The 16175-nt window shown below is 38.3% G+C and overlaps 1 protein-coding gene and 1 long non-coding RNA gene across 12 annotated transcripts in view; one reads left to right on the plus strand and one right to left on the minus strand.

The window, feature by feature from the left end:
* LOC309525723 overlaps positions 1-16175 on the plus strand; it is a 96172-nt gene that overhangs the window by 43194 nt on the left and 36803 nt on the right. The window lies entirely within an intron of this gene.
* Positions 670-14965, minus strand: SGO2 (shugoshin 2). 11 transcript variants are annotated; one of them, XM_082234316.1, is made up of 9 exons: positions 14847-14965; positions 13632-13809; positions 10931-11106; positions 9283-9360; positions 8503-8585; positions 7479-7693; positions 5037-6524; positions 2386-2524; positions 670-1059 (listed from the first exon to the last, which is right to left on the minus strand). In XM_082234316.1, exons 2-9 carry the CDS (start codon positions 13774-13776, stop codon positions 954-956), a joined length of 2430 nt encoding a protein of 809 aa, XP_082090442.1. In that variant the 5' UTR covers positions 13777-13809; positions 14847-14965; the 3' UTR covers positions 670-953. The 11 variants fall into 11 exon arrangements, 10 of the variants coding, with proteins under 10 accessions (XP_082090442.1, XP_082090441.1, XP_082090438.1 ...); XM_082234315.1 differs by having other exon boundaries at positions 2386-2536; XM_082234312.1 differs by having other exon boundaries at positions 4833-6524.

Genomic DNA, 16175 nt, shown 5'->3' on the forward strand with positions numbered 1-16175 from the left:
GTGAGAAGCCAAAAGTGTTCTTGCTAGTTGTGCCATATTTAAATATTGTTAATGCTAGGGGAAACATTGAATGGATATAAAATGTACATTGCTGTCAATGTAGGTTTCACATTTCTTGAAAAAGGAACATTTAAACCTCGCATAAACAGCTCAGTCTTGCATATGCACAGGAATAGGCTTGGGTTCCCAGTCTATACAAAGTATCCTCTGCCTGCTTGATTTGGCATCAGGAGCTGATTCTACTTCTTGCAGTAGTGCTTTTGTGCAAAGGAAAATTCATGAGGAACACTCACCTCATGGTGCAGTCACAAGGCTTTTGTACAATAAAGAGAGAGCAGACAGATGGTAAGAAGGGGAGGACAAAATCCATTTAGGAAGAGATCCCAAACTCCTATCAAAATCATATCAATGCAGGGAACGGTAGCAGAGGGTTTTCTTCTTGTTAGAAGCAAGCAAGGGGAAGGTATCTATTCTAGACCAACCTTCCTTATCTTGTATAAGAACCCCGTCCTCACTTGTCATTTGGTCACCCCATGTTTTTATATAGGGCTCTACATACAAGACACAACAGCTGTAACTCAGAATTGGTTCAGGCTGTGAGAAAGACTACTTTCCCAAGTAAAATGGAAAACTTCTGTTATCCTCTGAAATAATTATATTCACTTTACATTGTGTGCAAAACTTGGAAACTTTAATTCAGCAGTTTTAAAGTAGAATATGCTACGCAAAAGATGCTACGAAATGCTTAAACTTACATAAACTATCAACACTAAAGTTTTGTCTGTGTAGATATACTTTTGCTCACCTCGTTCATTCTGATTAAAAAGAGAGTGGAAGAAAGCAATCTAGTTCAAATAAAAATTGAGTCAGTGGAATTTAGTAAAGAAGAAATAATAAAAATTGTTTAAAAAGTAGATACAACATACTAGTAGGAACTTTTCTGTATATCCTCTTTAGAGTAATCTTGATTTACTTTTAAAGCTTTGTTTGTTTCTGACTTTGAAGACTGGAACATTAAGAAACTCTGTATCTGTGAATTTATCTCCTCTCCTCAATTTGCTGAAAGACAAAAATAACTGAATCACTAGTGGCACTGAGAATAGAACTGGTGAGCTTTTCTGGCAAATATCATTCATAAATTTTACTTAGTATAAGAATTCATACAGAATAGTCATTCCTCTAATTAAGACACTTTGGCTGCAATCCTAACTCTACTTACCTGGGAATAAAAAACCCATCCCCTCCCCCTTTACAGCCCTAAAAATACATAAGTAAATTCTTTGTATTTTGCAATAAGCTGCAGTTGATTGAGAGATGGTAGTTTTGAACTTTTTCTCTAATGGGGTACTTGAAATTACTGGTATGTGATATAGTCACTATACTAGATTAGCTTAGATTCACACAAGAAGCCCCTCAAAAATCTGTGTACATTTAGAAAAGTCATAGCAGCTGTGTGATTCCAGAAAGGTGTACTAATTGTGCTCGTGCTCCACTTGCAAAACGTCAGCACCCATGTTTCTTTTTATGAGGCAATGAAATGACTAATACAGATCCATCTCCTTCATGTCTACTCAAAAATATGGGTTTAATGGGACTTAGGTGGAATCACACACATAAAAAATGATGTGAAAATGCTTTTTTAAAAAATGTTTTGAAAAAAATACCTTGAATTTGGCATAGCTCACTGTTGCCATCTAGTGTCCCATTCGTATATTCCACTTTACAACATACCCGTATTTTTTGCTCTATAAGACTCACTTTTCCCCTCCTAAAAAGTAAGGGGAAATGTGTGTGCGTCTTATGGAGCGAATACAGGCTGCACAGCTATCCCAGAAGCCAGAACAGCAAGAGGGATTGCTGCTTTTTCACTGCGTAGCGATCCCTCTTGCTGTTCTGGCTTCTGAGATTCAGAATTTCCCCCCCCTTGTTTTCCTCCTCCAGAAACTAGGTGCGTCTTGTGGTCTGGTGCGTCTTATAAAGCGAAAAATACGGTATTTAAAATGTTATTTATTTGCAGCTATATAGCTGAGTCCCAAGTCCTAGGAAGTGTGAGGATAGGATTGCACTATTAGACTAGTTTGAGTATGGGTTGCAGCTTTGTCTCTCTGTGTATGTGTTATTCCTTAAAATCAAACCTAAATTTTAGGTATTATTAGTCTCAACTGTCATGATTATGGAAAGTATTTCAATAAACTCTCACAAAGTAATTATTCTACTCTCCTAAAATGTTTCTGGGTCACTTTTGGGATTCTTTTTTGTACAACTGTATGTTTCCATAAAATAAATATGCTTGATAAATGCCAATTACAGAATAAGGTGTCAAGCATACTTTGAAAAATATTTAAATATAACAAAACAAAAAGAAACCATCTGACAAAAACTAACCTGTTGATTTTGGGTTCTTTGTAGCAAACTGTAGCTCGCCTGCGTCTAACAGGTGATGTGGAATTTTCTTCTAAGTCTTTATTGGGTTTTGGAAGGGAAGGTGCTTTGATATTTGTCAGTTCTTGAAGAGGCTTACGCCCTGAAATTACAGCTATTATTGAATCATTAATTGCAAAAATATTTGGAACGTTAGCAAACTTGAAAAAATAATAAAGATATATTTTTTGAGACACAGTAGTGTGGTTGATTGCATGCCAAACTTAAATTGGGGAGACGAGTTCAGATTTTGTTCAACCATGATACTTGGTGGCTTTGGACAGTCACCCTCTCTAAAACTAATTTATTTCACAGAACTGTTGTGAGGATAAAATATTGGTGGGCAACATAGCTCTCTCTGGAAGACCGACAGGATGAAACTGTAATTAATTAATCAAACACAAGTTAAGCCATGGTATTTGAAATGAACTTTGTGATTTGTAAAAAGTAGATGCTGTAATATTCCCAGTTTTAGCAACTGAAACATAGCTGAAGTGAGAACTCTTAATGTTATTTCCTCACCTACTGCATCAGGCAATACAACTGGTAGCATAGAAGTACAATGTCTGATTACATGGAGGGCAAACGTTATATAGAGTGTGAAGGGATGTTGCACATTTGTGAACACAGAGCGACACATACTTGTGAACTGCAATCAATCACATAACTGTTGTGCATGTTCACCATATTTAACCACTGTGTCTCCCTTTAATTATTATTGTTAACATTTATCAGTCAACTGGATAGCTCAGTTGGTTACAGCATGGTGCTGATAACACCAAGGTTGCAGGTTCGATCCCTGTATGGGATTAGCTGCATATTCCTGCGTTGCAGGGGTTTGGACTGAATGATCCTCAGGGTCTCTTCCAACTCTACAATTCTATAATTAATTTTTTGCCACAGCAAGTTAAAATGACTTACAATATTTTAAGCAAGCCCTGTATACATACATTAAAACCAACACTTTCTTTTAAAAACCCCAAAAACAAACCCTGTACAGTGGTACCTCGGGTTAAGTACTTAATTCGTTCCAGAGGCCCGTTCTTAACCTGAAGTACCACTTTAGCTAATGGGGCCTCCTGCTGCCGCCGTGCCGCTGGAGCACGATTTCTGTTCTTATCTTGAAGCAAAGTTCTTAACCTGAAGCACTTTTTCTGGGTTAGCAGAGTTTGTAACCTGAAGCGTATGTAACCTGAAGCGTATGTAACCCGAGGTACCACTGTACACTAAAACATTCCAGCCATGAAAAAAAAAAGCCATAGATGATTAAAAGCCAAAGAGCGGATTAAAAACAAAATATTTTGCCTGGTCTAAATATATGTAAAAATTGTCCCAGGCAAGTTTCCCTAGGGAGAGTGTTCTACAAGTGGGGAGCCACCACTGAAAAGGCCTGTTCTTGTGTTGCTACCCTCCAGACCTCTCATGTAGGTTGGCATACAAAGAAGGGCCTCAGATGACAGTTGCAAGGTCTGGGTCAGTTCTTAAGGGGAGAGGTGGTCCTTGAGGTATTAGGGTCCTGATATGCAGAAGACTTTATAGGTCAAAACCATCACTTTAAATTAGGCCTGGAAACTAACCAGTATCCAGTGCAATCAGACCAGGATTGGTGTTACATGCTGAGACCGTCTTGGCCGCTGAATCAGCTGCAGTTTCCAAATCATCTTCAAAGGCAGCCCCACATATAACATATTGCAGTAATCTAACCTAGAGGTTACTAGAGCATAGACAACAGAATTTAGGCTATCCTTCTCCATATAGGGGTGTAACTGGGCCACCTATCAAAGCTGATGGAAGGCACTCAATGCTACTGAGGCCACTTGAGCTTCAAAGAACAGCAATGGATCCAGAAGTACCCGCAACTTACATATCCTTCAGAGGAAGTGTAACCCCATAAAGAGCAGTCAGCTTTCTGTTATCAGGTCTAGGGAACCACCCATTAACAAGTTTATTGTATGGCATAAATGTTCATGGACTATTATAGCTCACTTTATCAGATATATGAAGTGGGCAAGAAGGCCATGAATATGAGGCAACAATCATTAGATTTTTAAATATAGCTCAAAAGTTTCTGCATACCCCTGTAGGATACCACTGATGGACATATAAGCATCACTTCATACCAGAAAAGCAGTTAGTGCTACATGCGCTTCCAGATACTAACCAGAGCATAGGACATGATTCCTAATCACCCAGAGCACACTACCTGATCCATAATGGCTATGGTCCAGGCCTATTCAATTGCATATATTCTACTTTCTTCGTACAGGGATGTATATCTGAAGAATTTAAATCAAGTATTATTAAAATCACAATACCCACCCAATTAAATTGGGGAACGGGGGCAGAAATTGACAGAGTCAGACTAATACCTAGAGTGCCTTTCCTAATATCCAAAGTAAAGCTACACATACCAAAGTTTGATACTGGTCTTTTGCTGCAAGACTCTTTACAAATTATGTTCACATTCTCTGTGGAAGCATAGTAATTTTCTTCTTGGTAAATTCTTGAGAATTGCAATGTTTCAGGGTTTTTCAGAACTGGAATGTTTTTTTGAATTTTATGGAACTCAGTAGCTATTTCAGTATTGTTAGAAATTACTTTCTCTACGCTCTTACCTTGATCACATGAAGAAACACTATAGGTCTTCTTGCTTGGGTTTGGTGTAGAATCTACCCTTTCTTCGGATGTTTCAACGCAACATTCAGCCGCTTTCTTTAGGTAACATGAAATTGTAACATGCTGAACATTGGAATTTCTTTGAATGTTTTCATTTCCTTCATGGATATTCTCAGTATACACATTTTCATCGTGTAACTTTTGTTTCACAGAAGTTTTTTTCTGAGAGCTTGGGTATATAATGTATGTCTTCCTACCAGCTTTTGCAAAAATTCTTCTTTTATCACCATGTGAAAACTCTTCATTAATTTGATCTGTTTTAGGAATACCTAAAGCATGAGCAGATCTCTCTGTTGTTGTTCCGAAATTGGAAGACACTTCTCTCTTATTAAAGTCACTTTTTATATCAGTCTTTTCATCTTGTATAGTCTGGCTATTAGAATTGCATACCTTTGATCTAGGCCCTTTCAAATACTGCCCATTTTCCATTTCACTGTAATGTGATTTTTTTATTTTGGAAACAACAGGATAGGTCTCATTTATGTCTAAATCCTGTATTGAAACCACACAGCTTTGTACTGGAGGCAAGCTTTCAATAGAATAACCTTCTAATGGTAATTTACCACCAGGTACGTTAAAATCATGTTCTGGGACCTGGTTTTCTGAATTCTGAGCTGTTTCAAAAATTTTATCTTTCATTTTTTCTTTTTCTAAAACATGAGTTGTTTGCTGTAAGTCTACAAGTCTTAGGGGATGCACCTGTCTGTCATTCTTGTTACTGTTCTTGAAATCTTCTCCAAGTTTATTGGTGTTCTTCAGTTTCATTTGCTGATCATTTCTCATTTGAAACAATCCTTTTTCTGGTAGTAGAACATTTTTAGATTCAACAATATCAATATCTTTAACTTTTCCATTACTAGGAACTTTCTCGTTACATTTTTTAGGTTTAATGTTATATTTATCCTCAATCTGTTTTTCTGTGCTTTTAGTTTTCACTTTTCTCAAATTTGCTGAAATTTTATCAGTTTTTACTATTTTAGCATTCTCAACCTTGGCTTTTGATTTAATTAAGAGTATCTCACCTAGTTCACTAGCAGTCAATTCCATGTCAGCATCATATACAGTTTCTTCTGGCTTTTTACCATTTATAAAACATAGTTTATCGATGTGATCAGACTCCTTTCTAGGTTGAGATGATTTAGTGCATGAAACATCTTTTGGGGCTATCTGACCAATAGTGTGGACTTTGTCAGTGTCACAATGCAATATGCTATTTTGCTGTGTTTTACTCTCAAAATTGTTTATAGTAGACTGAATATTTGATGTGCAGGACAGTCCTCGTTTCTTCCGTTCAGTCACATATCTATGGATTAGAAGAGGACTACTGTGTGCTTTTGATTGTCTTTCATATTTTTCTACAGAAGATGCATTATCCAGATCCAGCTTAAAGGTCCTACTAGACATCTGATCCAAACATGATGGATTTTCTGCAAACAAAGCAAAACCAGGTTCATTTACATTGCATAAACAGGAAAAGTTTGTTTTTCCATTTGAAACATGCTTTATTATAATCTTCAAAAACAATTTCAGCTTGCCAGATGGGACATTCGCCCCTTGCCTACACCTGTGGTGTTCTGATGGATCTCCAGACACCCAAGAGCCATTTGGGGAGAAGCATGTAGAAGGGAAAGCAGGGCTTCAGCTGATAGGGTTCATCAGGGGAATCCCATCCATTATTATTAACTATTTATATATCAACAACATGCATCTGTTTAACTGAAACTGTTAACAGTGTTTTTATAAGTATCAGATGGGAGACCTGAACAAACCTAGTGATACTGGAGCTATTTTATTCAAATTGGTCTGTAACCTGCTATAGTGTTTTAATTAGCTTACATAAAAGCATCTTATGTACCTAATTATTTAAAATATAATGAAAAAACATTTGGAGTAACATTATGCATTTCTGTGTTGGTGTGTCCCAACATAAATGTTCATTTATTTTCTAAGACTCGAACGAGACATGAATCATATATCTAGCTCTATTATCCCTGATTTTATAAACATAGATTGCCAGCATGAAACACCCCCCACCCCCCGCAATCTGAATCAAGACACAGGCATGGAGTGGGAAGTAGGGTGCTTTAGTCCTTTATCCCCTTCTGTGGACCTGATGCAATGTGCACTGGGGTGAAATTCCTCCAGTGGGTGTATTTTTCATTTACAAATTGCATGTACCAGAGACCCAATATGGACAGGAACTACAATGAAGGGAAAGGGCTGAAGACATCTACCCACCGTGCCGGGGTCACAATCCATACCTCTCCTGCCGACAAATTATATTTTAAAAGTCCTGTATTGAGACTATTGCTTTCTGCAACATTTGTTGGGGAGAAAGGACCCCAGAAAATGAAGTGAATGCAATAAAATATGCTGTATACCTTTTGTAAATTTATTTGCAATAAATACTGTTTCTATTTTATTTGTTTCACTTGATTTTGAGGTATTTTTTTCAGACACAAATAACTCTGCATTGATTTGATCTGCTGCAGTTTCCTTTGATGTAACAAGATCATCAGCTACACAGACTGAAATGTTACTTTGCTGATTTCCATCATGTTCTTCAGTCTGAGTGCTCACATGCTGCCTGATAGTTCTGAAAGAACAATTTATTATGAAAGAGAGTTAAGAAAATGGGATTCACTTCAGCATTTAATTCATAAGTAAACTTCACTTTGTTCAGTGGGACACTACCAGATAACAATGCACGGATTTGTAATCTAATAATGAATCACATTTTGTGTTATAAACCCCCCCCCCCCAAAATAAGTAGGAAACAAGATCTAACTGTAAAACAGAAGTGTATGAGATTACATCTAAGGAGAAAAACTGCTAGCACATGTACTACTGTAAACTACCTTAACCTAAGGTATAAATTGCTATTTCTAATAGCCTGCAAACAATAATTACCATGTATAGGTATAAATTATGTTTTTGTTGGCAAAATACACATAAATGTCAGTTCATAAAAGATCAGAGTCTTTGTCATGTATTTTTCCAGCAAAGACTATAATCCTGCATGTATACTAGTTAAATCCTGTTAACCTCAGCAGGATTAGCTATGCAATCCTATACAGTAGATGTCTACTCAAAAGTAAATCCTGCTAACATTAATGGACTTTACTTCTGGGTGTAAGTATAGAGTTGCACCCTCAAGCAGTCAAACTGTACATATGATTGCAGCCTAAAACACAGTTTATGCATGACACTGTTAATGAATTGTGTTTAATTATATCTAGTTCTTTTTATTTATAAGTACAAAAACTAAACTATAAATAAGCCTTTAAAGCAGCCCTTAGGAACCTGTGGGATTATAGCCCTGATCAATACAATCTTTTGGCAGGTTTTATTTTAAGTTTCACGTTTTGATTTCCACCTAGATTAATAAATCAATTCAAATATTACCTAATTGGTTGATCAGAAATCTCAGGTTGTTGACCAGAACTGTTGCAGTGGTCTTTTTCCATTGCTAAGGGTTTCTGAATATGCTGTTTAAAAAGAGGAAAACGCTCAGAACACTTAAAGAGAAATTTTATGTACAGTATGTCTATAGAGAAATAATTTCCAGTTGAAGGGGGTTTGCTCCCAGTTTTGTGGGTATAGAATTGCACCCATACCAATATATTAAGATTTTGAGTGTTAAACTATTTCAATGAGAACATTAATTAAAGAACAACTTTAATACAGTAATGTAAAGTGTAAAGATTAGCAGTTGTAAACTAGGGATATATGTATAAAGCACAAATATGCAGGTCAATAAAATATTTGCTCACATAATGTAGTTATTTCATTGAAATGCCACTCTTCTTGTGCACATATTGAGCATTTATAACAGAAAAAGTTTATTAATAAACCATTGATTTTGTACTTGGGTATCATTTTACTGCTAGAAAGTACAGTACAGCAATATTGTGTATTATGTTAGTTGAAGTCATCTAGCTGTATGTTTAAATCTATATAAATATGTCAACAATACAATTGGATTTCCATTGTTTTGATCAACATGTTTGTCCTGCTGTATCTGTACTTTAATCAAACCTCAAAAGTAAATCCACAGCTAACTTCTGAAAAACCAAAGGAATATTGATCACCAAATCAGTTTTTATACTGATTTTCAAAACATGAAGGCATACAGTAGCAATTCCCTCTTCACCCTATGATAATAAGTGTCACAAAGCAGCATACCTCTGAAAGAGTGCTCATTTCAATCGCAGTTGAAATGTTATTATTCATGAATGCTTCCAGTTCTATGAGAATTTTATTCTGCATACAAAAAATTAAATATAAACATAATCAAAACTTTTATTTAACACAGTTAGAAAGTTAGAGAAAAACAATGATAAAAAAGAGTTATATTCCTGGAGGAAAGAAAGAGGCAGTTTTGAGAAATTAATATATTTTATTTGGCATTAAAGAGATGAAATTTATCTAAAAACAAGAAAACATTAAAGGTTTTTTTAAATAAAAAATAATATTGTGAAACCTTCCCCCACTCCAACTAGGAGCATTTTCCCCTCTGCTCTTTTGCACATAAAGTAATGTACCTTATACAGAACAGATTAAGGTTCAGCAGTATACTAGTGTTTACCTGATGAAGAAAATGTGTTACCCAAATGGCTGATTGTGTGATTGTTCATTGTTTAAAAGGAACTTTGAGCGCACAGTTCCAGTTGCTGGGCGTGCATGCACACACAGGGTCTGAGTGTGACCAAGAGCTAATAAACATTTTGCTCTGATGTAACAGGGAAGAAATGTGTATACTCATGGACATACTGTAGCCGGGGTGCAGAGAGGCTGGGGGGCAGCTACCCCCCCCCCGTAAATCAAGTAAATAAATAAAAATAGTTAACTAACTGATCAATCACATTGCAGATAGTGAAGGAGGTGAGGACAGGTGACCCCACCTAGGCCCGAAGTCACCCCCCCCCAAAGCAGGCTCAAAGCTTCTCAAAATCATTTTCTCAGCAGCTAAAAGGCATTAGCTAAGCATCAGAAGCATTTAGCTCTGCTGTAACAAAGGTTGCTTCTCAGGCTAGCTGACCTTGCCAAAAGGTACATTCAACTTGCAACTTTTCTTTCCGGGAATTGTGCCAATAGAGCAAGAGAAAGGTAACATATCTTGGACATGCTGAACGCAAGGCTTCTCAACCCCCTTTCCTGGGAAGAGTCCAAAAGAGTCCCAAGACAGGAGCTTTCTGTTCATGCTCAGGAAACAACATGGGGCAGGACTCTTGAAGAGGAGAAAGGGAGGGAACTGAAGGGGAATATAGTATATGCTCTGTGCAAATGGCTGTGAACTCGTGTGCTTTTTTTTGTGAATCATCACACTTGCTCCTTCTACCAGCCCGGATGGTAGAAATAAAGCTTTTTCTCTGAAACTATTCCTTGAGTGTCTGTTAACTCCCATTTCCCCGTCCCGGGCACAAAGCTCTTCTCACCCGAGGCTAAAAAGGCTACAATAGCTCAGTTTAGCCCGCCTCCTGCAAAATCCTGGCTATGCCCATGTGCATACCGCTGGTGTAATTCCCATTATGATATATCATTTGCATCATAATGCTTATCAAAATCCCACTGAACAGGATCTTTGGAACAGATGGATGCTACTAGCTGCTTACACTGCACTAAGGTGAGCATTCCACCAGGGCAAGCATTCCCTCTCCTCCCACATGCACTCTTCTGGGGGTTATTCCAACCTGACCCACCCCCAGCCAATTTGGGGAGTATGGTGATTGTGGGGGTGCCTTGGGACTCATAGCTGAATCCCTCCCCATAAGTTTTATTTTCACAATATATGAATAATGTAATAGCTCAAATAGTATTTTTCAGAACATACCAGACGATTCAGCTTTTGGCGCAGTAAAACATTCTGCAAATGCAGCTCATCCACTTCTTTCTGTAATAAGAGCTTTTCATTTTTTAGCTTTCTAGAATTTTCTTTCTCTGCGCTGAGGGCCATGGCCAGAGCCTTATTATTGTGTTTCAAAGAAATCTTAAAAAGTGAAGAGTTGCCTGCATAAAATAAAAATATGAAATAATAATTTGGGATTTTAAAAAACACCTATGTATCAGTGTGTTTAAAAAATGTATCTATTCTATTTCTTTATGTTTTAAAAAAATGTTTTGTATTTTAAACCTGCATCCAGACTCATATCCACAACCATGGAATAGTTATACAGAAGACATACAAATAAATACTGATATTGCTAATACTCTTGCACTCTACACACAAAAAATAATTTGGAGGTGCCAAAACTTCTGTTTCTTCACTATTAAAAATTAATTGAGAGGAATTGTATTTATTTATTTAAAACCTTTAAATATCACATATTCAAATATAGTAAAAAACAAATACTAAAATCCTTCAGGCCTATATACTTGGGGTAGCTAATATGGTCAGGACTACTTGTTGGGCTTACACTTACATGGGAGTGGATTCTATTGCATTCAAAGGAACTTACATCTGAGTAAGCATATTGAAGACTGCAGAGTTAAACAATTACAGTTTTCTAGTTAAAATGCTTGAATGACAAAGATTGTGCTTTTTTCTTGTGTACAGTTCTTGTAATCTTGCCTCACCATATTTTCTAATTTCTAGAAAATTGCTTTCTATAATTTCTGACTTTAGTCAGAATGCAAGCAGCACCCCTCATATACTATATTACTGAATGATAATTTAAGGAGTAGTGCAGATAAGGGAATATTTATTATCAGGATTTGATAATGAATTAAATTCTACAGTATATCATACTGAAAATGGTCTTGCCTTAAAGCACGGCGGTTGCCCACCCCCTGCATTTCACAGTGCTTTCCTCACTAGCTGTTCACATCAGCAAGGTTAGATTTGTTTATGTTTGTGTACATATCAGGGGACGTTGATGGGGAAGAGTTGTGTTAAGTTGCGGGTGAACATATCAGACGACACAAGCGATTCTTCAAACAGCTCTTGTTTATTCACAGGCCAGAACAGAACTGAACTGAAGGGTTCAGCCATCCTGCTTATATAGAGCTCCACTACAACGCAACAGTAACCACTTTCTGTAACTATCCAATCACCGAACGCCACTTTCAATCCCTTATTTGCATATGTGGACCTGAGTGAAAACTATCTACAGTATCCCCCTGCTGGCCCAGGGTGAGAACTTCAGTACATAATAGGTTGTCTTTACCCTGTGCAAACATGTTCACAACTTGGCTAGAGACAACTTAGAAATGGCTTAAGAAATCCACTCAGTGTGAAGCTGGTTTGAGAAGCAATGCGTTTAGAATATGTGCACACAGATTAGAAACCTACCACTGGAAACTGTGAGTACACAATAAACAGCAGTGGCAATACAGTCTGAGAGACAGTAATATCACAGGGGATGCCAACCATTTGGGGTCCCTGAGTGAAACTGAACCTTTGAGGAACACCAGCCACTCTGGTGGCCAATCTCCTAACCTCCTCCCTGTTTACTTCTCTTCTCTTGCTTGCTCCATTTTCTGTCAGCTTCCAATCTAAATCTTGAAAACCACATAGAGCTGAAAGAGGGAAGAAATGGGAAGTGCAATGGTACCTTGGTTCTCAAACGCCTTGGGACTCAAACAACTTGGAACCCAAACACTGCCAACCCGGAAGTGTTCCGGTTTGCAAACTTTTTTCAGAAGTTGAACATGCTCCGTTTTGAGTGTTACGCTTCTGATTTGAGTGCCACGCTTCCATTTTGAGCGTTACGCTGAGGTCTGTCTGTTTATGCTATTTATTTTGTGTTTTTGTGGCTTTTTTTTTGTTTTTGTGACTGTGTGGAACCCAGTTCTGCTAATGATTGATGGATTGCATGACTGCAGTACATTGTTCATTGCTTTCATTTTATGGCTCAGTGGTCTCGTTAGATAGTAAAGTTCATGTTTAACTGCTGTTTTAGAGGTTGTTTTTAAAAGTCCATTTTGCATTACTTTCTATGGGAAAGAACACCTTGCTTTTGGAATGCTTTGGTTTTGGAACAGATTTCCAGGACGGATTAAGTTTGAGAACCAAGGTACCACTGTATGCTACTTTTCCAGCTTCCTCTCCTTCAGTTCCATGCACTTTTTGGGGAAGACACCCTTGCCAGCCCATGAAGAAAAGGGCAGTAAGGAGTAGCAGTGGGAGGGGCAGATCCTCAAGGTCATTGTGCCCACATGCATAACATTATTAAGCTTATCCTGTTTTATTTGTACAAGCTACTAGTTTATTTATTTAGAAGCATTTATAAACCACTTAATATTTTAAAACCACCAAGTACTGTACAACATAAAAACAACAAACAATATCTTTTTTAAAAACAGCAACATAAAAACCAGTAAAAACAAAAGGTGTAATTATGCTAAGACGGTGTGATTGGCCCAAAATTGCTGAATATAATTTGAATAAAGGTTTCATGAAACATTGGCTCTTTTTTCATTTCGGATGACATATTATACTGGATATTTTAAAAAATGCTATTACTAAGGAGGTCTACAAGTATTTTATTTTTCTGAGAGTTACATATATTATCAAAATTTTAGTTGACACTCACTTCTTATCTTAGTTTTGATTTTACATGCCAGAGAAGCATTCAGCTTCCCAGCTTTTAGAGATCCGTTCTTCTTCCCCCCAACACGTCTTTTAATATCTCCAAAGATCAATGAGGAAGCTGCTTCTGGAAATAGATTGCTATCCATTTTAAAGGATTCAGTTCATTACCCAGTAGAAATCTAACAATGGATAACATAAAGAAAGATACATTAATGTTTTAGTGGATATTTTTAGTTCCATAGTTTCAGTTAAGGTTTATCATACTCTATTATTCATCATTTGGGTCTTGCATTCATTCTTAAACAAACAAATAAGTTTTAATATATCTTTAACCAACTCACTCACTCTCCAGAATCCCAAGTTATTCCACACATTTCCAAAGTATGTAAGGGACATGAGAGAAAAAGTAGGAGCAATATAGTGAAATTACTATCTAACAGTCTCTCCAGAGCTGGCCATGTGTGAGACTCTGTTTGGAACTATTAACATATTGAATAAAAGAAATCAGTCAGAAAGGAAATGACTCTTGTTGGTCCGTCCTTAAGTCTTTTTTGAACACACTAGTTAAATAATCTACTTCAGATTTTCCTAACAGCACTTCCTTAATTGTTCAATTCACCATCAAATTCAAAGCTGCATGTGAGCTATTATTAATAATACATCCCATTTGTATCCTGTTCTTCCACTGCAGAAAGCTCAGGGCAGCCTTTCTAGGCCACGAACAGGAATTACAAAGTACAGTATAGGGAAATTATTTTTGAGCCCTCTCCATTAGGAAAAATGTGTAAACCACAGTAGAAAGACACAGTGGAAGCCCTGTTTTTTTATATGACTGAGGTAAATGATCAGGGCTGGATTTAGTTTTGATGAGGCCCTAAGCTACCGAAGGTAATGAGGCCCTTTATATGTCGTTGTCCTTTGTCAACAACAAATTGTCGCTGTTTATTGTGTTGAATATATGCTATATGGTAATTTAAGGACCTAATACAGTAAGTATCTAAAGCCATTTGCACACAACAAATAGGAGCCTACAGGACACAAAACACTGTTGCTGTATGTAGGTTTTATTTTATTTTATATTTTTGAAATGTACATCCAGTTTTTTTTCTCCTTTAAATGTTTTAAGAGGCCCAAGAGAGTGGGGCCCTAAGCTATAGCTCGTTAACCTTATAAGTAAATCCGGCACTGTAAATGATCTTTCCCATTTATTATTTACTTGAGGAAAGGGCCTCGAGCTCACAGGCTCCCCGGGGTCAGTTTTAAAAAGTGACCCTTTTTTAAAGCAAAGTTTGAGGTAAAAAGGAGGCAACACAGGGTCGTTTCTCCACACAGCTCTAGTTCCCGCCAAAACGGCGGCTGGCCGGGCGCTGATTGGATGGCCCGTCCCTCGCGCCGGAGCCGTTGAAACCGTTGAAGCCCGAGGAGGGTGCGCGCGCGCGCAGCTGCGGGATTCCCGCCATCAGCTGCTGCGACCCAGCCGAGGGCGACCCGGACGGCTTTGCTTCTCGCGAGTCACGTGGGCGCGCGCGGGGCGCGTTGCAAAGCTTTCTGGCCCGATCCATTCCTACCCACGTGTTTGCTCAAAAACTTAAGACCCACGGGGTTCAGTGGCTAAACTCGATGTTTGCTCTCTCACGCTCAGCAGTGCATACCCAAGTTCAAATTCACCCCTGGGAAAACAGAAGGAGGGCGCTGTTCTTGCTTTGCCCCTGTGTCTTCAAAACAAAACACAACCAGATTTTGGAAACGTTTTGGGAGAGCTACTTTCTCCCCAAACAGAAGTTTTACTAGTTGAGGCTGGACTCCTATACAGTGGTACCTCAGGTTACATACGCTTCAGGTTACATAGCTTCAGGTTACAGACTCTGCTAACCCAGAAATAGTGCTTCAGGTTATGAACTTTGCTTCAGGATGAGAACAGAAATTGCGCAGCGGCAGCAGGAGGCCCCATTAGCTAAAGTGGTGTTTCAGGTTAAGAACAGTTTCAGGTTAAGAACGGACCTCCGGAACGAATTAAGTACTTAACCTGAGGTACCACTGTGCATGCTTAAAAGGTAAAGGGACCCCTGACCATTAGGTCCAGTCACGGACGACTCTGGGGTTGCTGCGCTCATCTTGCTTTACTGGCTGAGGGAGCTGGTGTACAGCTTCCAGGCATAGCTGTCAACTTTTCCTTTTTCTTGCGAGGAATCCTATTCGGAATAAGGGAATTTCCCTTTAAAAAAGGGAAACGTTGACAGCTATGCTTCCGGGTCATGTGGCCAGCAAGACTAAGCCGCTTCTGGCAAACCAGAGCTGTGCACGGAAACGCCGTTTACCTTCCCGCCGGAGCGGTACCTATTTATCTACTTGCACTTTGACGTGCTTTCGAACTGCTAGGTGGGCAGGAGCAGGGACCGAGCAGCGGGAGCTCACCCCGTCGCGGGGATTCGAACTGCCGACCTTCTGATCAACAAGCCCCAGGCGCTGTGGTTTAACCCACAGCGCCACCCGGCAAATCATATTGCTGACCAATTGTTTTTGTAGGATTGCGCTGCCGTTTCTT

This window comes from Podarcis vaucheri (assembly GCF_965113315.1).
Source record: "Podarcis vaucheri genome assembly, chromosome: 1".
NCBI classification, from domain to species: domain Eukaryota; kingdom Metazoa; phylum Chordata; class Lepidosauria; order Squamata; family Lacertidae; genus Podarcis; species Podarcis vaucheri.